Source organism: Tachysurus fulvidraco, chromosome 5, assembly GCF_022655615.1.
Source record: "Tachysurus fulvidraco isolate hzauxx_2018 chromosome 5, HZAU_PFXX_2.0, whole genome shotgun sequence".
Taxonomy (NCBI): domain Eukaryota; kingdom Metazoa; phylum Chordata; class Actinopteri; order Siluriformes; family Bagridae; genus Tachysurus; species Tachysurus fulvidraco.
In genome coordinates, this window is record NC_062522.1 from 2,408,228 (window position 1) to 2,435,292 (window position 27,065).

General features: G+C 42.0%; 2 protein-coding genes and 1 long non-coding RNA gene across 11 annotated transcripts in view; 2 read left to right on the top strand and 1 right to left on the bottom strand.

The window, feature by feature from the left end:
• Positions 1–9,019: 9,019 nt before the first annotated feature.
• LOC113660541 (eukaryotic translation initiation factor 4B-like) lies at positions 9,020–20,569 on the top strand. 2 transcript variants are annotated; one of them, XM_027174111.2, is made up of 15 exons: positions 9,020–9,108; positions 11,973–12,113; positions 12,265–12,470; positions 12,732–12,848; positions 13,025–13,079; positions 13,437–13,583; positions 13,665–13,796; positions 13,914–14,048; positions 14,281–14,530; positions 15,953–16,026; positions 16,600–16,825; positions 16,908–16,942; positions 17,026–17,176; positions 17,633–17,699; positions 20,427–20,569. In XM_027174111.2, exons 1-15 carry the CDS (start codon positions 9,096–9,098, stop codon positions 20,502–20,504), a joined length of 1,827 nt encoding a protein of 608 aa, XP_027029912.1. In that variant the 5' UTR covers positions 9,020–9,095; the 3' UTR covers positions 20,505–20,569. The 2 variants fall into 2 exon arrangements, with proteins under 2 accessions (XP_027029912.1, XP_027029913.1); XM_027174112.2 differs by having other exon boundaries at positions 14,284–14,530.
• A 1,171-nt stretch (positions 20,570–21,740) lies between these two features.
• LOC113660536 lies at positions 21,741–24,476 on the top strand. Of its 2 annotated transcripts, XR_003444823.2 has the most exons (4): positions 21,741–22,843; positions 23,089–23,265; positions 23,364–23,536; positions 23,871–24,476. It is a non-coding gene; the product is annotated as an uncharacterized LOC113660536 (long non-coding RNA). The 2 variants fall into 2 exon arrangements; XR_007140668.1 differs by having other exon boundaries at positions 21,743–23,265.
• The window catches only part of LOC113660544 (complement factor H-like), a 59,161-nt gene continuing 54,665 nt past the window's right edge, over positions 22,570–27,065 (bottom strand). For all 7 annotated transcript variants that reach the window (XM_047814250.1, XM_047814251.1, XM_047814255.1 and 4 more), the window contains 2 exons: positions 22,674–22,698; positions 22,570–22,625 (listed from right to left, as the gene is read on the bottom strand). In XM_047814250.1, the coding sequence (XP_047670206.1) occupies positions 22,595–22,625; positions 22,674–22,698 (56 nt within the window). In that variant the 3' untranslated portion in view covers positions 22,570–22,594. The remainder of the gene's footprint in view (positions 22,626–22,673; positions 22,699–27,065) is intronic.

Consider the following 27,065-nt stretch of genomic DNA (forward strand, 5'->3'; position numbering starts at 1 on the left):
AAAAAAAGGACAATGATCATTTCTAATAAAACCCATGACATGTCCTGTGCAGAAGCAACATGCATTTGATTAGTGACTTTATCCATGGATACCCAGGACTGATCTTTCATCAAAGGCTTTGACTGAATACCGAAAGTTCCTTGTCTCTTGCTAAAGGGTCAGTTCCTGAGGACATCTGGTGAATACACCTTACATGAATTGTGTATGTGTATTTGATAACCATAAATATCTAAACTTCCCAGAAATATGCTTATTTTCTGACAATCTAGGCTTTTCTCTGATTTCTTGAGGCATGTAAAAGACTATGAACATTGAAGAACTTTATTTTACATCTAAAAAAGCTTTGTACTGTAAATACATAGACCCAGCAAATACACTGAGAAATGATTCCACCAGGAAAGTTTGTGAAATATCATAGTGCTATTCAAAACCTGAACACACCCACATAACACATACACTAGAAATGGTGTCACAACTTTCATTCCAAGATACAAACAGGCTGTTTTTCTTGTATTGCTTAATCGTAAGCTATTATAGCTTTCCTGCATGTCATTATATAATGTGTGTTAATCCTGCTTTTTATGTAGTGACTTCTCTTAAAGACATGTTGTTTTTCTTTATCTTGTAGCATTTGACCTGTAAGATATTTTTATCATTTCTCTTCCTGTAACAATTTATTTCAAAAATAGGAATGTCATGCCACTGGTTGAATGGCATTCCTGTAATAGTGTGTCATAATAATTATATTATTTGGATTTGGCTTGTGTGCATTAATATGTCTTGGCCAACTAATCATTTAATTTCGATCCTTGAGTCATTCATGTTGACATTGCCATAACTACTTTCAAATTAATGATTAATTAATGATTAATTAATGTGTAAATGATTATCAAATTATTGTTTTTGTATTTTATTTAAAAGTCAAATAAACATAAATTTAAAAAAATAATTTACTGTCAATAATTTTAGGCTTTATCAGGTTAGGAGTGTATAAAAATAAAATGTAAGAAAATAAAAGGATGAGGGCGAAGATCTTAAAGAAGAAGAAGTTTGTTCCAGCATAGCAAAATATGTGACAATTACTTTGGGTTCATCGGAGTCAAGAAGAACATAGGACAAATCCTGCCCAAGCATTTTATACTGTTTTCCTCTGTAGTTTAAATGAGGTTTCACTTTGTATGTTTATTGAGCGTAAGAACTGAGTTTCTCCCAAATGGCTGGGATACACATTGTTGTCTAGCCGGATGTATTTAATTGAAAATCATGGTCACAAACACCATAGCTTGGTATTGTTAGAGGTGTTATCACCCAAATTATCACTTTAAATGGTAATCACGGTCAAGTACCCTTTTTTAGTGACGGTCTTTGATGTCCTCATGAACCCATCCTCATTTGGGTGACACTGGAGGTGCTACAGGGGGATTCCATTTCCACTTGGAGGTGGGGGTACCGGGTACCATTATCCACTTGAGTAGTGGATAGGAAATTGGGCAGGTGTCCGGAGCAGATAGAGAAACCGTGTGGCTGGATAGGGAGTGATGACATGGTAGGTTTTAATTCAGTGCATATATAAATAAGGGGAGAGTGCAAGGGTTAGCTCATGGATATATCTATTTGTATATATAGTAGGGCACTCTGAGGGATGGGACACAGAAGAACAGGCACAAAGACAGGATTAAGGCAAACAGTTTCATGGTTTTATTTTCCTAGGTGCCGGTACAATTTAGTGCAGCAGAAAAATCAGTGGTAAAGATGAAACAAACTTGTCCCTCATTTTCAGGGGTTATAGGAGCTCTTGTGCAGGGGTCCAGGCTCCCACCCTAGGCAGCATGAGAGTGGACGGCAGCAGCAAGGTGAAGCAATCCTCTCCAAGAGCGTGGCATGGGCTCAGCCGGCAATCTGGGGTTTTGAGTCACCTTTAGCCACTGAGCCTAGCTTTCTGTGGTGCTCTCCTCCTGGAGGTTGAATGCTCCAGCTGCGCTCCTGATTGTCCCGTGCTTTTTGGCAGGAGTTTCTTCTGCCCCACCTCACTCTCATTCCCAGTGGTGCTGACCATGGTACTGATGTTTGATAGATTGCGCTCAGCGCCGCTGGCCTAGGTATCCTGGCGTTGGTGTCCTTTGCCTTGGACATCCAGAGCTGAGGGGCGTGGTCCGTCGCAAGGGTAAAGTGCCGCCCTGCCAGATAGTGCCGGAGGGTTTCCTGTTCCACTCCGGCTTAGTTTTTCACGGTAGGGGTCAGTTTCCAGAAGGACCGGGTGCTCTTCCCCATCAAACTCCTGTGAAAGAACAGCTTCTAGCCCCGTTTCGGACCCACCCATTTGCAGCATGAGGGCGATCGAAATCCAGATTCTGCAGTACTGGGTGGGTAGTGAGGGCCTCCGTGAGCTGGCTGAATGCCTGTTCCGTGCTGTCTGTCAAGTGCACCCTGGCAGGCTGACCTGTCTTGGTTAGATCTGAGAGGGGGGCAAAATTAGGCACAAAACGTCTGTAATAGCCCGCCAATCCCAAAAAGGCCCGTACCTGTTTCTTTGTAGTGGGTCGGGGGTATTCTCTCATGGCCTGAACCCTTTTCTTTTGGGGCTTCAGCAGCTCCAAACCTATGCAATATCCCATGTACTGGGCCTCAGACAGCCCCAAAAGAAAAGGCCCAGTACAGCACTGGAAAAAGGCTGGTGTCCCATGTAGGCCACAAAGAAGAACCCGGTACAGCCAGTGGCCATTAGCAGTGCTGAATGCCGTCTTCAGATCACCTGCCAATAGTCCGTCAAGTTCCGGTCAAGGGCGGAAATTAACTGGCCCTACCTCAAGCGCTCCACCAGGTTGTCCACTAGAGGGAGGGGATAGCTATCGAAATCCGAGATCTGGTCGAGCCTCCATAAGGTGTTACAGAGGCAAATGGAACCGTCCATGTTAGGCACCAATGGTCACATTTAAGTTTGAGTGATTAAAATCACCCGCAACAATAAACGCAGCTCCCGGATGAACAGTCTGTTGTTTACTGATGGCTGCATAAAGTTCTTTCATAGCAAGCTTGGCATCAGCATCGGGAGGAGTGTAAGCTGCTGTTATAATGGTGGAAGTGAACTCCTGCGGTAGATAAAACAGTCTGCATTTAACCATGAGAAACTCCAGGTTAGCTGTACAATGTCTCCCAACAATAACAGAGTTCGTGCACCAAGCTTTGTTAACATAAATGCACAATCCACCGCCTCTGGTCTTACCGGAGCCATCTAATATCCTATCCGTCAGAAGTGTGTGTCGTCCCACTAGCTCAATAGCATTGTCCGGAATGTCACTGTGCAGCCATGTTTCCATGAAAATCATCACATTGCAGTCCAACAGTTTCATGTTGAGAGTGATGCTGAGTCGAATCTCCTCCATTTTGTTCACCATTGACCGAACATTGGTGAGGAAGATGCTGGGTAAAGAGAGCCAGTGTGGTGTAAGCTTTAGCTTAGCTTTCACACCACCACACTTCCCCATCTTTGTTTTCGGTCTCGACGCCACCTGCGAGCACTTCCACCCTGCCGGGTAGAGTGAGCAGCCTCAGGTGTTCTGGCTATCTCAGGAAGGATTTGAAGATTGTCAATAAAACTCTCGGGAAGTTGCCACTATCCAAAAACTCATGTCGGGTGTACGATGTATAGGCACAGCTGTTCTGCACGAACAGGCCCGAGATAAGCAACAAAAATACCACAAAATTGCAGATTCTGTAGAGACCCTGAGCCTTGCGATGTGCTCGCACCGCCATCTTGGTTCTATGATCTGAAACGGCATGCGTTTCAGGTGCCTCCGAACCAGGACCAGCCGACTAAAAAACAGCTTTTTACCTAGAGCTGTCTCTTTATTGAACTCTGCCCCTCGCTGACCCTACTGTCCTTCATTCTACTGCCAACCACCCCCCCCCACACACACACACACACTTTGTTATTGCACTAATGGTCTGTCTACACAAAAACGTATGATCACTTTTGCTCATTTCTCACCCCAGAATTCGTTATTGCACTAATGGACTGTTACATAAACTATGCTCATTTGCACACTTGCTCTTCTTTTTTTACATTGCTGCTCACCATTGCCTTACCATTGTATATACCCACCTGATTTCTGTTCATAGTAACAGCAATATATTATTATGTTCATAGTACATATCCCCTTGTATATTTTGGTTATAGTAATAACAATATATTGTTTATAGCACATACCCTTCTGTAAAATTTAGTTTATAGTTATAGACATCTGTATATTATATTAATAGCACATATATATTCATCTGTATATTATATTTATAGTACATGTACATTTATTAATTTGTATATTATATTCATAGCCGGGCAGGGGCACTCAAATATTTCTCGTATTTAGACGTGTAAAATATGGGTAGGAAGTCTTTATCTGGGGGTTGGAGTCCCATGCTGCTGAAGCCCAGTTGAGAGCTTTGTGAATAGGGTGAGGAGGAAATTGGCACTTTTGCTTCATACAGTACACAAAGTGTCACAAAGAAAACCTTGCATTGGAAACCCCTTACAGAGATCTGTTAAGCTGTTGAACTTATAAGAAATGGCCATGCAGGCCAATTTAGCTCTGGCTATAGTGACCCTGAAAGAGGTGGCTAGTGGTGGTTTGCAAGGCAGCTGGCTATTCCTGATAAATGGAAAGAAGTTCGGGCAGGTGGGCTACGTTGACCTGGAGTTGGACAACATCTGTTGTATCTTGGGCAATTGAAGTATTCTGTGAGGAATATGCAGATGTGGGGTTTGTAGGACCCATGTGCAGGTTTAATGTATAGGCAGAAGCAAACAATCCAAAATAATGAGCAAAAGCAGGATCAGTAAACACAGGCAAAAGGTCATATAATCCAGTAAAGCAGTGCACAGAGGACAGTTATCAAAATGAGGGTCAAACAAGGGTATGCAGTGTAATCTAACAAACATTTTTTCTCTCTGCATATCATGTTTATTGAGTTCACAAACCCAGAAGTAACTCGGAAGCGTTAGAACTCCTGTGAGGGCTCCCCCAGGTGGGTTGGAGGGGAATTTGTAAGATGCAATGTTACATGTGGTTTAGTTATATAAACACGCATCTCAAAACAGAGCACCTTTGAAAAAAGTATTAAAAATAGAAAAATACAGAACCACAATCACAAATCACAACCACAAAGTTTCTCTTTACATATCGACAATACTGCAATCTGTCCTTCCTCTCAGGTTAAAAGTTTGGGTGTCATCTTAGATAGCACACTATCTTTTAAAGCTCAAATTAATAATATCACACGGATTGCATACTTCCATTTGCGCAACATTAATCGTCTCCGTCCCTTTCTTTCTAAAAATAATACTGCAGTTCTCATTCACGCACTAGTCACTTCACGTATAGACTACTGCAATGCTCTTCTTACAGGTATTCCCTCCAAATTGCTGCATAAGCTTCAACTGGTTCAGAATTCTGCAGCTCGTGTTCTCTCTAGAACACCCTATACTGATCACATTTCTCCGGTTCTCCAGCAATTGCATTGGCTTCAGGTAAAATATAGAGTTCAGTTTAAAATCCTACTACTCACTTATAAGGCACTTCATAACCTTGCACCACAATACTTCAAAACCTTGCCCCCACCTATGGAATTCTCTTCCCCTCGATGTTCGCAATAGCGAGAACTTGTTGACTTTTAAAACGCGTCTTAAGACTTATCTTTTTATACAGGCCTTCTTATAACATGTTTTATTAAGACTTAAATGCATTTTATATGTATATGCTGTTTGTCTATGTGTTTTGTTTTTATGCAGTGACCTGTATATTGCTTGTAAGGTGGCCTTGGGTGTTCTGAAAGGCACCATGAAGTAAAATGCATTATTATTATTATTACAATTCTGCCAGTTCAAAATGACACTGATTTATAGGCTGTTCAGAAGCTCCTGTGTACACAATTACACTTGACTATATACAGCTGTAAAAAAATTAAATGATTCATAACTACAATCTCTGGTGTTTATAATGATTTAGAATCTTAATCTAGTCCTCTGTAGACTTGAGAATAGTGCGGAGCCTTAAATTTCAAAAGGACAGTGACCCTAAGCACACTGAGAAAGCAACACTGGAGTGGATTAAAAGGGCAAACGTCCAGAGCTCAGTGTGGACCAGAATCTGTGATAAGGCAAAGGCATTTCTACCACCCACAGGGGTTAATAACTGCACCACCAAGAAATGTCTGCTGATTTCATTATATCATTAATATTTGACAGTAAAAGATACTTTGCACCTCCAAATATTTAGCAGCTTGCACAAATCAAATGGTACAAATTCTAGTTAAGAGCATTTACATTCCGAAGCTTGAAGCACTACTGATGAAATTTATAGAACATATTTCATGTACATAATTATATAATTATATAATGAATTGAGTAAAACTACAGTAATTGGCTTCCTCATTACACAAACTAGTCTGGAGATCCCCAATATAATACAGTCCTGTTTAATAACATCAACATTTCCTCAATGATTTACTTCAAAGGTGTGCTGCATTCCTTTGACATGAAATTACATTATGTGATTAGAGAATTCTAAAATCCCTACAGATTTTCTTTACAATTTAGAGTATTTTCTATTAGAGTATTGTAATGCTAATGCTGTATTCAAATAAACGTGCTATACACAGTTCAACACATTTTTAATAAGAGTAACATGACTATAAAACTATTGTCATCTATTTGAAAAATGTAGAACAAAGTGTTTGGGGATCAATATATATATATAGGGGGGCACGGTGGCTTAGTGGGTAGCACGTTCGCCTCACACCTCCAGGGTTGGGGGTTCGATTCCCGCCTCCGCCTTGTGTGTGTGGAGTTTGCATGTTCTCCCCGTGCCTCGGGGGTTTCCTCCGGGTACTCCGGTTTCCTCCCCCGGTCCAAAGACATGCATGGTAGGTTGATTGGCATCTCTGGAAAATTGTCCGTAGTGTGTGTGTGTGTGTGTGTGTGTGTGTGAGTGAATGAGAGTGTGTGTGCCCTGTGATGGGATGGCACTCCGTCCAGGGTGTATCCTGCCTCGATGCCCGATGACGCCTGAGATCCAAGGTAGTTCGGATAAAGCGATAGAAAATGAATGAATATATATATATAAATATAGACTGGGTTACATGTATTCACACAGTCCAGTTACATCATATTGTAGCTGATATAATTTGGGAAGATTTTTTTTCTGCTAGTTTCTTACCCTCCTACATTTCTTGTGTGAGGAGACACTCATGTGGTGTAGAGGATATGTGCATCAGAGTTGTAAGAAGAAGTGATGCAATATAAAGGCACACCTGATATTTTAGGGACTGTTCACTGGAGCTGCTGAAAAAAGTGGGGTTTGTTATATATATACGTATTTTCTAATGGAAACACACACAACCTTTTACCAAAACAAAGCTTGAACAACAGTAAGTGGCATCAGTATATAATGCATTCGATCACAAAATACAGAGACATCAGCATCGTATCATATGAACTGCAACAGTAAATTCACTGCTCACTATTTTCAGATGTAGATTTATAATAGTGACCAAAACAGAAATACCTGAAAGTAGGGTTAGTGTTATAGCTAAGGCTTTATATATGTATAATATATAATATATATTTATATTTATCGCATCATCAGGCTCAACAACGATTGTCTTTAGTTGTAAAAAAATATAATAAAAGAATATTTCATACAATCTGAAATCTGCAACATTTATTTAAAATGTAAAAATAAAATTTTTAACATATCTACAGTCATAAATGATTTAAAAAGAAATCATTCCGATTACAAAGAAAGCATTTGGAGAATTGTTTTTAATCTTTTCAGAATATGGACAGTAACATTGAAGAATCTTAGAATGTCTTTTATTGTCTAAATAATTTGCAAGAAGCTAGAAACAAAACTGATTTCAGACATTAAAGACTTTTTCTAACGAGGCAATTATTCATTTATTATTATTATTATTATTATTATTATTATTATTATTATTATTATTATTATTATTATTATTATTTATTCTAAAATATGAAGCACTAATTGAGTAATGGACACAATAAAGCTGCAGTGCCCTAAACAGAGCTCTTAAATCACCTCTTTTATTGTAATGCAGTAGAAATGTTTCACAAAAACTTTAATGCCAAGAATTTGTCAAGAATTCATGAAAGTGATTTGACTTCATGATCAATTTACCTCACTGATTATATACCAAATAATAATAATAATAATAATAATAATAATAATAATAATAAGAAGAAGAAGAAGAAGAAGAAGAAGAAGAAGAAGAAGAATCATTAATTCATTCATTTTCTACCCCTTATCCGAACTTCCCAAATCTTCCCAAATTATATCAGCTACAATATGATGTAACTGGACTGTGTGAATACATATAACCCAGTCTATATATATATATATATATATATATATATATATATATATATATATATATATATATATATATATATATATTCATTCATTTTCTATCGCTTTATCCGAACTACCTTGGATCTCAGGCGTCATCGGGCATCGAGGCAGGATACACCCTGGACGGAGTGCCAACCCATCACAGGGCACACACACACACACTCTCATTCACTCACACACTCACACACTACGGACAATTTTCCAGAGATGCCAATCAACCTACCATGCATGTCTTTGGACCAGGGGATGAAACCATAGTACCCGGAGGAAACCCCCGAGGCACGGGGAGAACATGCAAACTCCACACACACAAGGTGGGAATCGAACCCCCAACCCTGGAGGTGTGAGGAGAACATGCTAAGCCACCATGTCCCCCATAATAATAATAATAATAATAATAATAATAATAATAATAATAATAATGATGATGTTGATGATGATGATGATGAAGATGATAGTAATAAGAAGATTGATGACAATAATGATAATAATAAGGATAATGATGATGATGATATTATTATTATTATTATTATTATTATTATTATTATTATTATTATGTTGCTGTTGTTGTTGTTGTTGTTGTTGTTGTTATCTACAGTCGACATTTCTGACGCGCCCCTATGACGCACAACGCTTTCATCCGGGTTCTGTGTGACGTGCACACTTTCCAACATGGCGGCGTCAGGTGAGCTGAATGTGCAATAGCGGTCTGTGTGAATTTTGAGGAAAACTCAAAAAGCAAGTTTTTAAAATGCAGCTTTGTTTGGGGAGAAAATGCCTTTATTATCTCTTAATGACGCAGAGCGGGGCGTTTGTGCTAAACAAATGTAAATGTGTTCTGTTAGCTGGTGATCCGGTGCGGCGGCGTCGCTGTGTGTGCGTGCGTGCGTGCGTGCGTGCGTGTGTGTGTGTGTGTGTGTGTACTGTGTGCGTACTGTGTGCGTGTTTGTGTACTGTGTGCGTACTGTGTCCTACTCGTGTACACACACGTGCCGTTTTTCACTTTTATTCGCCTCTGAACTGAAACGTGCGATTTAGTGCGCTGTGAAATGGCCTGTTTCCGCGCATGCGCACTTCCTTTCCACGTGTAGTGCGCAGTGACTCTTCACTTACTGCGCAGACGTGTCTTTACGATCAGCAGCGAAGGATTAAACGCAGAATAAAAAATACCGCAGACACGTCTAAGCTCCTGCCCGCGTGTGAATACGTGCTGTAGTTATTTACACGTTATTAATCACACACAAAGGCTCGTGTTCAAAATGGCTCAGTGTTCACACTGACCTCATGTAGCTCTGTCTGCTGGCCTGCACGTGACCGACACACGTCTCACACGTGTACACGAATCATAACTCGTTCACGTCTGAGTAGGAAGATTAAAGTCTCATTGGATCCTTTATAAGACTTATAACGCGTGATTCTGTGCTGCTGGGGCAATAAAACAGTTCTGTTTATTAATGGTTTGTGTTCACGTCTGTATGAGTTCATCTGAGGCGGACACACTGTTTACACACAGACCACATGTCATCTGATCTAAAGTTACAGTGCAGCCAGATTTAACGTCAACATTACAGTCACAACACGGATCCTGAGTTCATTTTGATTTTAGTTTCTATGTTAGTTTTTAACCTCCTCTTTCTCCACACGTCCACAGATTACATGTAACATGCTTGTAAACCGTGACCGTGTGAATGGACTGTTAATAATCTGCGTCAAATTTACACCTTTCGTGTACTTTCGTGTTTTCTTTACTCTCTTATGAATATTGAACATTTTCCCATTTTCTCTACTCGTTTTTTTTTCTAGAATTGAATTGTTGTTGGGGGGGGGGGCACGGCGGCTTAGTGGTTAGCACGTTCGACTCACACCTCCAGGGTTGGGGGTTCGATTCCCGCCTCCGCTTTGTGTGTGTGGAGTTTGCATGTTCTCCCCGTGCCTCGGGGGTTTCCTCCGGGTACTCCGGTTTCCTCCCCCGGTCCAAAGACATGCATGATAGGTTGATTGGCATCTCTGGAAAATTGTCCGTAGTGTGTGAGTGTGTGTGTGTGTGTGTGAATGAGAGTGTGTGTGTGTGCCCTGTGATGGGTTGGCACTCCGTCCAGGGTGTATCCTGCCTCGATGCCCGATGACGCCTGAGATAGGCACAGGCTCCCCGTGACCCGAGAGGTTCGGATAAGCGGTAGGAAATGAATGAATGAATGAATGAATGAATGAATGAAAAAACTTTGAACAGTGATTTAGGTTCATGAAATCTTAAGCATGTAACCTAGTGGTTGTATTCAATGATAGAGACTTAAGCATTTTTGTATGTCAATCTGGATAAGGGCATCTTACTGCTATAAATGTAATTGTAAATGTAGAGTATTGACTTGTCACAACCGGGAGGAGGAAGACAGACCCAGATACCGGATAGCTTCAAATAAACAAGTTTAATAAATAATAAATACAAAACAGGAACAAAGACGAAAACTAAACAGGAAAAGTTCGGATAAGCGGTAGAAAATGAATGAATGAATGAATTGTTGTGAAGATTATGATAGAAAATATCGCTGACGTTTTATTGTTTCATTTGTCCTGCGAGGAAATAATACCGAAACGTAAAGTGTGTGTCTGCTAAACGTTTGTAAGGCCACGTGAAGCTAGTTGGCGTATCCCGTGTGTCCACGTGCCTTTCGGATGGCGTGCGCTCCGAAACGCTGTGCTGTGCGTGATGTCAGTCTCCATCAGTCTGAAACAATTCAGAATTACATGATGATGTGAGGAGATAGAAAGCATAGGGGGATGAGTGTGTTCCGGATGTGTACAGTTCGGTAGGTGTGTGTGAGACGCTCACACGTTTCAGCAGGAGCTCAGACAGCAGGAGGAGCAGTGCTGAGGTCGTGACGCATGTCTATAATTTAATCGTTTAAAACTAAATCTACCCTCAGAACTCCTTTCCATATTAATAACGCTGCTGTTCAGGGACACGTCTCTTACCGCCGCTTAAAAAACAAGCTAAAAAGATTAAACTTGATGTTCAGGGCATCTCGATGTCGCTGTGACACGACTGGGCTTTTATTTTTATATGTATTATTGTTATTTTCTTGTCGGTGTGAAGCTGGGCGTCGCTACAGTACAATGGTGGTACATTTTTTTTTTTTAATCTGTATTGGAGATATCAGGCACTTTATCGCTCTTCTCTCACTGACTCGTGTTTATCTGTAAGTCCACATGGCGTCCATTCAGAGCGGGTTTCGCTTTCGACAGCTAAACATCCTGCTGACATTTAGGTAAAGACGAAGCTGCTACCGTGTGTAAAATAACGAGTGAATCTCCCTGAAGTTCATCCTCCACCAACAGTACCTTTTATTCCTCCTGCGAGCACATTAACGTTCATGATCTAATAAAGCACGAACACACACCTGCACTACTGTCAGAGCTGCTGTTCCAGAAAAATTAATCAACCTCGAAAAGCTTCAGACCAAATTAGAATCCGGAGCACAACACGACACCAGGGCTTTCTTTCTGTTTAGTCATCTTTGTTTTGTTTGTTTTCCTTTCTGCTTTTTGCAGCTAAGAAGACTAAGAAGAAGGGGAAGACTTTAACTCTGACAGACTTCCTGGCAGAGGATAGCAATGCTTCTGGACAGCAGGTTTATCAGGCCCCAAAGCCCACGAGCTGGGCGGACGAGACTGACGACCTGGAAGGAGAAGGTGAACAGGAGTTAAAATAAGAGCCGCTTTTGTTTATTTATTTATTTTTATTTTGGCCTGATTAGATTTTCTGTATCATCTCATAAACGTAAAAAACTATATGAAGATTGTTGTGTCCTGCTCTAACACCCTCCGGTCTGTCTCTCTGCAGTGTCCACTTCCTGGCACACCCCTGAGGATTCGTATCGTGCCCCACCCATCGATCGCTCCATCCTGCCCACGGCTCCTCGTGCAGCCCGGGAGCCGAACGTCGACCGCTCACGTCTGCCTCGCAGCCCGCCCTACACCGCCTTCCTCGGCAATCTGCCATACGATGTCTCTGAAGAGTCCATCAAACAGTTCTTTAGAGGCCTGGCGGTGAGTTGAGCGCAGTCTTCATTATACGTTCATATTCATGTTTGATCGGTTATAATGTCTCATAAACCAATCACAGTGAACACTGATTTTCAGGTCGCACGTTCTCTGTTGTTACACCTTTAAGTAGCTAAAAACAAATGCAGAGCATTAAACACTTCACAAATCTTATGGTTTAGGGAAGTTCGTATCTGTAGTTATTGTGTTTCTAGACAAATGTAAGAGAATAGAAATGTGAGTGTGTGTGTGTGTGTGTGTTCTCAGATCAGTGCTGTGCGCTTGCCGCGTGAACCCAGTAACCCTGAGAGACTGAAGGGCTTTGGCTATGCAGAGTTTGATGATGTTGACTCACTGCTCCGTGCGCTAACACTCAATGAGGAGGTAGAGTTACACTATACACACTACACACACAGACACACACACACATTGTTATTTACATCAAGGTGTAGTGCTTTACATTCACTGCTGTGTGTGTGTGTGTTTGTGCGTGTGTCTTTCTCGGTCTTTGTGTGTGTGTCTGTCTCTCTGTGTGTTTTTTTTTGTGTGTGTGTGTGTAGAACCTGGGGAACAGACGTATCCGTGTAGATATTGCAGATCAGTCCAATGATAAAGGTGAGTGAGATTACAGTGTAGAGAATCACCAGTTTTTACTGTAAATGTCAATATCATACATACAAGTATAAAATAAATATATTTAAAACGCCTTTATATTGTTTTTAAAAGAAATGAAATAATCCAAACGAACTCCTGTACAACAGCTTCATGAATCAGATAACTTCATGTGAACGTACCTGTAAGGAATGTGTTGTGTTTACAGGAGCTTCTATTAATGTGGTCAGTAACATACACACGTTAGTGAGTGCTGTATGTGACGGTAAACATTTATATAACCACACAACTTAGGGATTATACAAATGTACAATATACACCATGAACACAATGAAATAATAAGTGGGTTTTCTTCCGCAGAGCGAGACGGCGGTTCGATGTCGGGGCGAGATCGAGACCGTGGGCGTGGCGGTGACGGTGGTCCCGATAAGACTGATTCTGATTGGAGAGCTCGTCCCAGCGGGGAGCAGGACGACGGGCCGCGCAGAGACGAGGGCTTTGGAGAGAGTGTGTTATTAATCACATGATGACTCGCACCATTCCTCTCCATACACTTTCTGTAGCATTTATCCTTACCTTCTTTCTCAGGGTCACGTGATCGCTTCGACTCGGATCGGTTCCGGGATGGACCTCGGCGTGACGATCGCTACGGCGGTCGTGATCGCTACGATGACCGGGAACGCTATGACGACCGAGGGGGCAGGGACTATGACCGCGGGGGTTAGTTATAATGTGTTAACAGTTCCATGTGCAAATATTTATCATTTATTATTATTATTATTATTTATTTTAGACTTTAATAAGTGTAAAGTAAACACGTGGTCATGTGACCCACAGGTTACGACTCCCGTGGCGGCGGGCGGCGGGCGTTCGGCAGCGGCTACAGACGCGATTACAACGATGACCGGCGAGATGGAGATCGCTATGGAGAAGAACGCTACGAAAGACGTGACGACAAACGTGAAGAGAGAGGTATGGAGCGCATATATATATATTATATTTTAATTTATAATACAGAAATATGTTGATATTGTGATGGTTTGTCTCACTTTTATGAGAGATTGAGCTTTTGAAATTGTGCTTTTTTTTTTCATAACCTTTTATTTGTTCATCAATAATTGATTTTTTTTTTTTTTTTTAAGCCTCCATTTAATGAGCCCTTTTATGCTGATTATTAATCATCGTTGACATTTTTTTCTTCCAGCAGCTCCTACTCAGAGGCCCAGACTGAACCTGAAACCTCGCAGCGTCCCAAAAGAGGAGGAACAGAGCGGGGGTTCGTCTCCTCAGGCGAACCCGAGCCGATCCTCATCTATATTCGGAGCGGCGAAACCTGTGGACACGGCGGCCAAGGAGAGGGAAGTGGAGGAACGTCTCAAAAAGGAGCAGGAGAAACTGCAGAGGCAGCTGGAAGAGGACAAGCCCAGACCCCCAGACAGAAGACCTCGAGACCGGTGAGGACCAGGGGGTGGAGGGGGAAAGAACCGAGGGGTGGAGGGGGAATGAACTGAGGGGTGGAGGGGGAAAGAACCAAGGGGTGGAGGGGGGATGAACCGAGGGGTGGAGGGGGAGCACAGTAAATTTTATTATATCACTTGATGTCACATGAACTTTCTTTTATTCAGCATTTTTTTTTTTAGAACTAGAATTTTTTATTTTTTTTTATAAAGATGTGTCAGGGGTCAGGCTTTTGCACGTGACAGTATTACCGACATGTTAGCAGCGACTCGGTGTGTTTGATTGCAGAGATTTTCTCAATCATTAACTACAAAAAGTTTTCTACATTATGAATAAATGTTTATGCTAATCCACACAATATTCATGAGACTATATAATAATCAGTGTGTGTTGTGTTTCACCCTGTAATCTGATCCTGGTCAGTATTAGTTTCTTATAGGGCTGGGCGATACGGATGAAAACCGTATCACGATATCAGTGCTTCATATCGATATCGATAATTATTGATATTTTTTATGACTCATTTAAAATAAGGACCAGGAGAACAATCTATTAGATTTAAACCTTTTTATTTTAAACTTAACCTTCCTCTGATCAGAATCCTCTCAGTTATTAAGTCATAAATGTCGACAACCAGGAAACCTCCAATAATTATAATGTAAACATGAGTCTAAAGTCACAATGAACACTTAACTATTATCTCTTAACATTTAAGGTGAGAAATGACAGAAAATGTAAGAAATGCTTAATAAAGGGTAATAAAATAGTGCAGGTTTAGTGTGAGGAAGTTCACTAGTTGTTCACCTTCTTGTGAATAAAGTGTGTAAAATATGTGCAGTGTTTTGTAAAGAGAAATAAACCTGAGGTAGACTGAGATACGTCTGTAATATAAAACACAAACCTGATACACTACAGTAACATTGTGTGGAATATAAAACCTGCAGAAAGCTGCTGACTTTTCCTCTTTTATTTACAATTCTCTCGCTCGCTGCGGCTCATTTCCTGCTCATCAGTCGCCGGTTACTGAAGAGGAATCCAGCAGACCGGCACGAGACGACGATATGGTGCAAGCGAACGTGATAGTGTTACATGATTGGCTGTTGGCGTGTCACTCCCTATGTTGCTAGGTTACCAGAGAGCGAGTGCCTTTGTTAATGCAACCAAACTTGCTTCTCGACCTCCGTTTTCTTCCGACGAAGAATAAAAAATATCGAACGTCTTATCTAACACACTTCTTATCGATATCGATCACGTGTCTATCGTGATACATATCATTATCGTTTTACCACCCAGCCCTAGTTTTTTATTAGTTCACTGCTCAATTACAGCTCAGCTGATCAGACTATAGCTCAGTGAGGTAACATTATCCAGCGTCACTCTGAGCCTTGTGTAAACGACGATGATGATGTTGTGTGCAGGGACCCGAGCTGGCGCAGCGAGGCGAGTAGCAGCGATCACGAGCACACAGCCAGTGAAGCCACACACCATGGAGGTACTTTAACTCTTTAACTCCTGTGTTTGTCCATTTAATAATAAAACTGCCATATTAGCTTTTTTTACTGGATATCTTTTTGTTTTTGTTTAAAAGAAGAACGTAGGTCTGTCCATTAATCCCTGTTCAATTCTGCACAATTAACTTAATGTTTATGTGATGTTTATTTGCAGATCTGCATTTTTGAATATTTACTTTGGTGGAGGTTTTGTTTATATTTTAAGGCATTTCTTTGGCTTGTGTGTGTGTTTCCGTGTGTGTGTGTTTCCGTGTGTGTGTGTGTGTTTCCGTGTGTGTGTGTGTGTTTCCGTGTGTGTGTGTGTGTTTCCGTGTGTGTGTGTGTGTTTCCGTGTGTGTGTGTGTGTTTCCGTGTGTGTGTGTGTGTTTCCGTGTGTGTGTGTGTGTTTCCGTGTGTGTTTCCGTGTGTGTGTGTTTCCGTGTGTGTGTGTGTTTCCGTGTGTGTGTGTGTTTGCGGGCGCGTGTTTGCGCGTGCGTGTGTGTGTTTGCGCACGTGTGTGTGCTTGCGTGTGTGTGTGTGTGTGTTTGCGCGCGCGTGTGTGTGTGTGTGTTTAGGTTCTAAGCACCATGACCTTGAGGATTTAGAAAATAAAGCAGATGAACCCATCTCTCCTGGGTCCCGCGCCCCATTGTCCCCCAGTCAGGGAGCTCTGCCGCTGAAGGTGATGCCTGCTCCTCCGCCAAAGGAGAACGCCTGGGCAAGAAGAAGCACAGGGGGCGGAGCTAACACCACAACTTTAACTGCAACCAGCAGTGGCGATGTAGCTCACAAGGGGAGCAGGTGAGAGATCACATCGACGTCCTCGCCATTTTGTCATAGATTTTAATTTGCACTAATTTTATTTGCTTTTTTCTTTTTGCAGCTCCTCAAGTTCAGACGAGCATGTGTCTGGTAAAGGTCCGAACGCCACGCCCACACAGCACATACATGTAGCTGAACTAGCAAAATATTGTGTACTTATGGTGTGTGTGTGTGTTTAGATGAGAATTGGTTGGACGGTGTAGGACGGGAGAAAGGCGTGTCTCACGGACAAGGGGGCGGGGCAGTGAGAGGAGCAGGGCGGGGTCAAGGAGCTGACCGCGGAGGAGGGGATGGACCTAACAAAGACAGAAGACAAGATTCAACAGACAAGTGAGATCTCACACACACGCACAAACACACACACAAACACACACACGCGCGCGAAAGACAAATTGTCTTTAAATCTAATATTTTACATTGTGTCATAAATTCTAAATGTTTTAATTTCTTTACATTTTTATATCTACATATTTAAGTTTTTTACACGATTGTGTTTTCTTGTTTTTATTTACTTGCTTGTGCTCTGTTTATTTGACTTGTATGTTAATTATTTATTAATTTACTTGTTGCTTCTGTGTTTGTTGTTTATTTATTATTTACTCGCTTAAGCAATTATTTGTGTATCTATTTACTTTTTTATTGTCTTGCTTTTATTTATTTTCCTGCACCTTTATTATGTAAATATGTAAATATTAGGACATGTGAGTGAGCAGTGTTATGTTGGCTGTGATGAACTCTGATGTGATGGTGTGATGGTTCACATTACTGTGTGTTTGTGATGGTTAGGAAGGAGAGCAGGCGAGAGCCCAGACCTGCACCAGAGCCAAAGAAGTTTGAGGATACTGTAGCTCCGGTGAGTCCTGTACATCACCTACACCACCCACCCTCCGTCCTGTACATCACCTACACCACCCACCCTCCGTCCTGTACATCACCTACACCACCCACCCTCCGTCCTGTACATCACCTACACCACCCACCCTCCGTCCTGTACATCACCTACACCACCCACCATCAGTCCTGTACATCACCTACACCACCCACCATCCGTCCTGTACATCACCTACACCACCCACCATCCGTCCTGTACATCACCTACACCACCCACCATCCGTCCTGTACATCACCTACACCACCCACCATCCGTCCTGTACATCACCTACACCACCCACCCTCCGTCCTGTACATCACCTACACCACCCACCCTCCGTCCTGTACATCACCTACACCACCCACCCTCCGTCCTGTACATCACCTACACCACCCACCCTCTGTCCTGTACATCACCTACACCACCCACCATCCGTCCTGTACATCATCTACACCACCCACCATCCATCCTGTACATCACCTACACCACCCACCATCCATCCTGTACATCACCTACACCACCCACCATCCGTCTTGTACATTTCCCACATCACCTACATCACCCACCATCCGTCCTGTACATCACCTACACCACCCACCATCCGTCCTGTACATCACCTACACCACCCACCATCCGTCCTGTACATCACCTACACCACCCACCATCCGTCCTGTACATCACCTACACCACCCACCATCAGTCCTGTACATCACCTACACCACCCACCATCTGTCCTGTACATCACCTACATCACCCACCATCCGTCCTGTGCATCACCTACATCACCCACCATTCGTCCTGTACATCACCCACATCACCTACATCACCCACCATTCGTCCTGTACATCACCTACATCACCCACCATCCGTCCTGTACATCACCTACATCACCCACCATCCGTCCTGTACATCACCTACATCACCCACCATCCGTCCTGTACATCACCTACACCACCCACCATCCGTCTTGTACATCACCTAAACCACCCACCATCCGTCCTGTACATCACCTACATCACCCACCATCCGTCCTGTGCATCACCTACATCACCCACCATCCGTCCTGTACATCACCTACACCACCCACCCTCCGTCCTGTACATCACCTACACCACCCACCCTCCGTCCTGTACATCACCTACACCACCCACCCTCCGTCCTGTACATCACCTACACCACCCACCATCCGTCCTGTACATCATCTACACCACCCACCATCCATCCTGTACATCACCTACACCACCCACCATCCATCCTGTACATCACCTACACCACCCACCATCCGTCTTGTACATTTCCCACATCACCTACATCACCCACCATCCGTCCTGTACATCACCTACATCACCCACCATCCGTCCTGTACATCACCTACACCACCCACCATCCGTCCTGTACATCACCTACACCACCCACCATCGGTCCTGTACATCACCTACACCACCCACCATCCGTCCTGTACATCACCTACACCACCCACCATCCGTCCTGTACATCACCTACACCACCCACCATCAGTCCTGTACATCACCTACACCACCCACCATCTGTCCTGTACATCACCTACACCACCCACCATCCGTCCTGTGCATCACCTACATCACCCACCATTCGTCCTGTACATCACCCACATCACCTACATCACCCACCATTCGTCCTGTACATCACCTACATCACCCACCATCCGTCCTGTACATCACCTACATCACCCACCATCCGTCCTGTACATCACCTACATCACCCACCATCCGTCCTGTACATCACCTACACCACCCACCATCCGTCTTGTACATTACCTAAACCACCCACCATCCGTCCTGTACATCACCTACATCACCCACCATCCGTCCTGTGCATCACCTACATCACCCACCATCCGTCCTGTACATCACCTACATCACCCACCATCCGTCCTGTACATCACCTACACCACCCACCATCCGTCTTGTACATTACCTAAACCACCCACCATTTGTCCTGTATATCACCTACATCACCCACCATCCGTCTTGTACATCACCTACACCACCACATCACCTACACCACCCACCACTCGTCCTGTACATCACCCACATCACCTACACCACCCACCATCCGTCTTGTACATCACCTACACCACCCAGCATCCGTCCTGTACATCACCTACACCACCCACCATCCATCCTGTACATCACCTACACCACCCACCATCCGTCCTGTACATCACCTACATCACCCACCATCCGTCCTGTACATCACCTACATCACCCACCATCCGTCCTGTACATCACCTACATCACCCACCATCCGTCCTGTACATCACCTACATCACCCACCATCCGTCCTGTACATTACCCACATCAACTACACCACCACATCACCTACACCACCCACCATTCGTCCTGTACATCACCCACATCAACTACACCACCCACCATCCGTCCTGTGCATCACCTACACCACCACATCACCTACACCACCCACCATCCATCCTGTACATCAACCACATCACCTTCACCATCCACCATCCATCCTGTACATCACCTACACCACCCAACATCCGTCCTGTACATCACCTACATCACTTTCACCACCCACCATCCGTCATGTACATCACCTACACCACCACATCCACCAACATCTCCATTAAAAATGCATTTAAAAGATCTTTCTTCTTTTCTTTTTATGTACTGATTTTGTGCCTTTTGTTGTAAACCATTTTCCCATCAGAAATTCAGCTCAGCCAGTAAGTACGCTGCTCTGCTGATGGACGGTGAGCCGGCAGAGGGGAACGATGCTGGGGATTAAACAAGAAGAAAGAAAAGAAGAGTAAACACAAATGTGGATGATATTGAAATAAAATAATGAACAAATCCTTGCTGAGACTTTGGTTCTGCCGGGTTTCTGCAGCGAAGGTGGTGATAGACTGACGAGAACCTTCACATGGGTTCTCAGAGCTGTTCTTTAATGTTTATTCAAATTTTCTAAAAAGTAATCCAGCATTTGATTAGTTTTAATTAGCAACAGTAAATAACAGCTTATAACCATATAGGCACTCATACATGCATTTAGGGATTGAAAAATGATTAATTTGCAAGTCATTGTTATAAATAAATTTGAAAGTATGTAAAAAAAAAAAAAAAAAAAAAAAAGGTGTTCAGTGTCGTGTCGTGTCTCTGGACTCGCTTCATTTATTTTGTGTCCAGTTTGTATTCACACTTGACATCAGACAAGTCTCTGGTTTTCAGGGTTAAGACCTGAAGCCCAGTTCAACATCTGGCCTGTCTGATTGGCTTGTTAGTACAGATGTGGACCGGGTTTGATGTCTCGTGGGCTTTCACATGTGAAAGCTGTCGTGTGAAGCAGGAAGGTGCATCATGGTACTAAACCTGAGGATACCTGTAGGTTGACCCGCACTGGAGATGTGCCGTTGTCCTCGTGAATGTGATGCAGCTGTTACTTGAGTCAGGAAGTAGTCACCTGTGCAGGAGCTTTATCTGATTATAATGACATGGCTGGTTTAAACTAAACGCTGACCTAGAGACTGAAGAGATTCATTCACTCATTCATTTTCTACCGCTTATCCGAACTTCTCGGGTCACGGGGAGCCTGTGCCTATCTCAGGGCATCGAGGCAGGATACACCCTGGACAGAGTGCCAACCCATCACAGGGCACACACACACTCATTCACTCACACACACACACACACACTACGGACAATTTTCCAGAGACGCCAATCAACCTACCATGCATGTCTTTGGACCGGGGGAGGAAACCGGAGTACCCGGAGGAAACCCCCGAGGCACGGGGAGAACATGTAAACTCCACACACACAAGGCGGAGATGGGAATCGAACCCCCGACCCTGGAGGTGTGAGGCGAACGTGCTAACTGCTAAGCCACCGTGTGTCGTTCCCCCAACTGAAGAGATGAACTGCCTAACTAACTGCACATAACAGCACCAAAATGAAATAAAATAAATAAATAGTGTAGTGATGTGTGTGTGTGTGTGTGTGTGTGTGAGAATCTCCAGTGCTGAATGTAAAGTCACTCGGAACACCTTCAGAGGTGCTCACATTTGTGTCAAAGCAAGAGTAGATGAAAGACTAACTTCATTCTTCCTTTTTATCTTTCATTTGTTTATCTTTTTTTATAAAATAATAATAATTCATAATTAATTCATAATTTATGACAAAGGAAACGTCTCTCGACTCGGAGTCACTGTTCGGGAATAGTGACTCGGGACCGTCTCCTTGTCCCCGACTTCAGGAAGCGAAGTCACGTCACGTCAACATCATGTCTCATACCTTTAAATGTGTTTACACAAATATCAGCTTTTGATCAACATACAGAAGTTAAATCTATAAAACCGCTTCACACTTCGGTCTTTTACGTGGTTCCTTCAGTCAGAGAGAACTGAACACGTCGTGGTGTGAAAGTTAATCCATCTGTATCTCTGAGGAGATCTCATGCTGCCTCCCTGTAGCTTCTGGAAACTGTTCTTCTCACTGTGTGTTTAGATGAAGTGATGATGGAATGTAAACCCGACCGTGAAGAGACGCTCGGTTAAATACTTAAACAAACACCTGGAGCTGGAGGTTTTCTGTCATTCCTGTCCCTTCTCTAGATCAGCTTCAGCTTTACCAACATGGCCTGCAGTCTATTCCAGATTCAGAGAGACCAGTGGACAGATTATTTCTGCAAACTTTAATTCAGTGTTTGAACAATTTTCTCTTTAATTTGTTTAGAAAGTCTGCAACAGGAGCTTTGTTACGGCTGGAAATTCCTGGAAAATACTTTCATTCATTCATCTTCTACCACTTATCCGAACTTCTCGGGTCATGGGGAGCGAGAATCGAACCCCCAACCCTGGAGGTGTGAGGAGAACGTGCTAACCACTAAGCCACCGTGCCACCTATCAGTTTCTCACTGCAACTGAAATCAGATCGAATTGGACCAGGGCCTCCTCGCTCCGACCCAAGTGTGATCGATACCTTCTCACCTGCCGAAACAACAGCAGTGAGGAAAAAAAAACACCGCTCTAAGTGACGCACACAATCTACACCTTAATACGGAGCTGCAACCGGAGTATGCCTTCAATGGTGATCATCACCTTAGCAATTCAAGTCCTTCTCAATCTATCAAAAGTATGTGATCCCATCTTTATGGGAAAACAAATCGGCATGATGTGGGCAAGAACTACGGTGTTGTCTACTGAATGAAAGGATGCGTTAAATTGTTTACATTTATTTATTTAATCTAAAGTTCTAATAAAGCAATCTATTGCATTTTATATGGTGACACAAAGTTATTTTAATTGTGATCCGAATACCTTTTATTATTTATTTATCTGGCTTTATTTATTTGTTTGTTTATTTATTTTTTGCTGTAGTACAACAAGACCATAGATGCTGTTTATGATGTGGAGGACTCGGTGGAAAAGCTCTTGGATCTGCTTCAGATGTACAGATAGAAAGCTGGGGATAAGGTTGCAGATAAAGGGGGCAGCATCTTCACCAACGCATGCTTCCTTTTGGTGATTTTGGTACAGGATGAAGAACGGGCATCGGTAGGTGTCACCACGACGTCAGCTATGCTTTCTCTTTACTTTATATTTTAATGGTAAAATTTCAACGCCTTTTTGTTTTCTTGTTTCATTTCATGTAGAGCGTGAAAAAGCTCCGCAGGGCCTCGGACCGCATTTGCAGGATCTATAAGTTAATGCTTAAAAAATGCAAAATAGATGCTGAAAGAACCAAAATTAAACAAAGGATGAATGTCTCACTGAATGGAAGCTTCTTCCCCCAAGCCACTCCTCAGAAGTCTAAGACAGTACTCAGGTAGGTTATTGTTTAGGTGTATGTTCTTTCTTTATGCTGCAGGATGTGAAGCTGCTTTTGGAATTAACCCCTTGGTTAATTAGAAAAAACCCATTGTAAGCTGCTCACAAAGGAACATTTTGTGTACTACGTCTCGTGTATCTTATCGCCTTCTCGAGTGCCTGTGGTTGTGCCTAAAAATTGCATTTTAGTAGTTATGTAAAGTAAACATTTAATCCGATCTTTTAATACCATGTCTGATATTTGTCATTTCTATGTTGCCCTTGTTCCTCATTTGTTTAATTGTCAGTGTGTTTTTGAGCCATTTCATTCATCGTATTTTAATCTTTGCTAGATTTGCACCAGACTGGGTTCTTGAAAGAAAGAAGATGAAGAATATTGTAGATCCTCTTATTGCCATCCAAGTGTAACCCATAGTGAAATAAGGGCTACTATATTGTAGTTCCACTCCCAACCATAGGGGGAGCTGGGGGACTGACTCGATTAGAGCCTATGGTTATCAGCATTTTTCTCTCTTTTTTTTTTGCTACTTCTCCTCGTGAATGCCAGCAGAAAATAAACCTTCTAAAATTCTACAACGAGCTGAATTAACATTTCTAAAAATCCTAAAACCAGCAGAATGCAGAAAACCCAGGAAATAATTCCAAGTAGAAACAATTGAAACTCTGGTGAGTGGAAGCACATTTTGCTTAACCAATTTATTTAACCAATTGAACATTTAAGGGGGATTTATTTTTCTATTATTTTAAAGAGCTCTTGTTTCTTTTTCGTTTCAACATTATTGTACCAATTATTTTCACTGTTGTAAGAAGGCAATAAAATTGTCAGTTGTTCGACTCAATCGGGGCTTCCCTTGTGAATTGGCCCAACCTACCTCTCATCGAACCTAAGTAGATGTTAGCGTCCCTTAGTTACTTCCATAAGATCAACACAATAGGCGCTACACAAGCATTGGTTAAATCTCTTTCCATTGTACCTTGAGAACACAAGATTTATTGTACTTGTTAAATATATTTGTTTTGTTTTTTTTCCCTTTTTGTAAATATTACCTAAAGTTGTATTGCTGTTTTTCGCATTTGATTATGCTTTTTATACATTTTTTTTTTTTATTTTATTTCCATTTCTGCTTTTTTGTGAGATTGTGGTCAGAACATTGCTGGGTTTTAACATTACAAGAGATGTGTTAAATATTAAATATGTACTAAATAACCCTTAACATTCCATCTACAGATGTTGTGTAGGCATTACTGCACTGGTTTTTAATATTTTAATATTTCTGAAATTTTTTTTTTTTGGGTCCAGACAATGGATTACATCCATAAATGTATGTATAAAAAGCAAACATACAAGAGTATTCTTGGGCAAATCATCAATTTCAAATGATTAATATTCTAGTAATTTCCATATATCTTCCTGAACAACCCAACATTAAAACTGCTCAACATCATTCAAAAAATAGTTTTCAACAGCATGCTGTTTTATCTGTAAATTACAAATATGACTAAGTGATCTCCTGTTCTTGTTAAACTCCGGTTTAGCTTTGTTTATTCTGGATTCGTTTGTTCTAAAAAAAAATCCATGGGACTATGGTACTTTTGCATGAAGTCTACAAGCTTCCCAGATTCTTTCCCAGAAAACGTAGCATCAATTTTTTACGTGAGTTCCAGGTTGATGTCCGTTCTTCTTTTTGTCATGATTTAGACACACCACCTGAGTGCTCCTGAGCTCCAAACTGCCCAAAGTTCTGCTTTACTACTGGTAGTTACACTGTTGTCATTTTACCTAATCGTGATTTAGGCCCTGATGGATTAAATAAAAATGCTCATAGTAAACAACATGCAATGAGGTCAAATTCAGGTTATAAAACAAATAACTTTTAGTAATTAAAATGAAAAGCATTTAAAATCTTTATCTGTAATTAAAGGTGGGGTGCATGATGTTTGAAAGCCAATGTTGACTTTTGAAATCACCAAAACAATCACAACCCTAACCGAAATGGGTGTCATCCCTGTTTTGATAGCTCCGCCCACACATACATACATAACCCAGGCGACTATTACGGCAGAACCTGCTGGGGCGGCTGGCCGAGGGGATATTTATATCAGTAAATGATGAACTCAATGAGTAATACTATGGTAATCCAAATGTGTGTTTGTAGTACTGTGTGTTGTACCATGAAAGGTTTAACTCCGTTTCACGCGGAAGACGATGTTCAAGACCTAGAACCCGAGGCAGAGGTGATGGCAGGTATCCGCCATGTCAATGATTCAATCGCTTTCGGCTAATGTTTTGTTTGTCAGCCCTGACTCAGCTTTCTGAAGCATTTTTCAAACATTGTGCACCCTGTTTTTAAGTCTAGATGCTGAGTCACATTTTGATTTGATCTTCCTTGTGAGCATCACAGGGAGCCATGCTAGCCAGGTCACATGGCACATGACAACTTTATTTGTAGTATGATTGAAGGTGTATCCATTGAGTCCATTAATCCAAGATAAAACATAAAGATCAAGATCTTTATTCCACATGCACCAAATGGTCTGGGGGTTTCATGCATTATTGACTTTTGTGGCGGTTGGGACCAAGCCTTAACTTTATGCATCTTTCCATCCCTTGGGGACTTTGATCCTGGGGTTCTCTGGTCGAGTCTCCTTTGACTTTTTTCCCATAAAGAGGCAGGAAGTGATGGTTAGTTAGTGGCAGGTAAATTATCACTACTGACAAGCTGCATGAATTTATAAGCTATTAAGAAAATGGGCTCTAGCTCTAGCCATGCTTATTCTGTGTATTTGTCTTGGCATCACCGATGGCGCTGTTGTACATGCTCTTCAGACTTAACATCAAGGGTACACAATGTGTTTGATAAGTTATAAAGGGTTTTGAATTAGATTCACACTTTATAGCATCTCGGTGACACTCATATAAATATTTTTATGATGCGCATCTGAACACAATCAGTAGTCATTTTGAATTCTTCCAAACTGAAATGGGATTTTTCAACTAGCAATTTATTAGCAATTTGATGTATTTTGTTGGCAACTGCGTTACTGCATCATTGCGTTGCTGGTGGAAATCTCAGAACTCAGGAGCAGAATAGATTAACGGGATGATTCCCTGTGGCTACAAAACAGACTCATGGAGCAATAAGTAAGGCAAATGCTAACTTTAAAAACTTTACCTTGGGACAATAGTGTTAGCCCAAAAAAGATGCAATGCAGTTTCACACAAAGACCAGAATGGTAGTTTTTTTTTGTTTTTTTTATCTGGACAGACTGATTAATGATAATCAAAAAATAATTATAAGAAATATAACTTCTTAAAATGTCATTGTATCATAGATTAAAAGGAATGTCCATATATTGTCCAGCAGGTAAGCCTACACCTGTCTGTTAACTTAAATTGCCAGAGCAGGTGCATACATTTGCAAAATGTTTTTCCATTTTGAAACCTGGATTTTTGCAATTAATTGCTCATAAAATGCGATCAGATCTTCATTAAAAAGTACATCATAATGCATTCATAAGTAATTAGC

Coding starts and splice junctions, on each gene's coding strand:
- LOC113660541 (XM_027174111.2), top strand. Junction 16,943..17,025: donor CGAGCATGTGTCTGGTAAAG/GTCCGAACGCCA, acceptor GTGTGTGTTTAG/ATGAGAATTGGTTGGACGGT. Junction 17,177..17,632: donor AGACAAGATTCAACAGACAA/GTGAGATCTCAC, acceptor TGTGATGGTTAG/GAAGGAGAGCAGGCGAGAGC.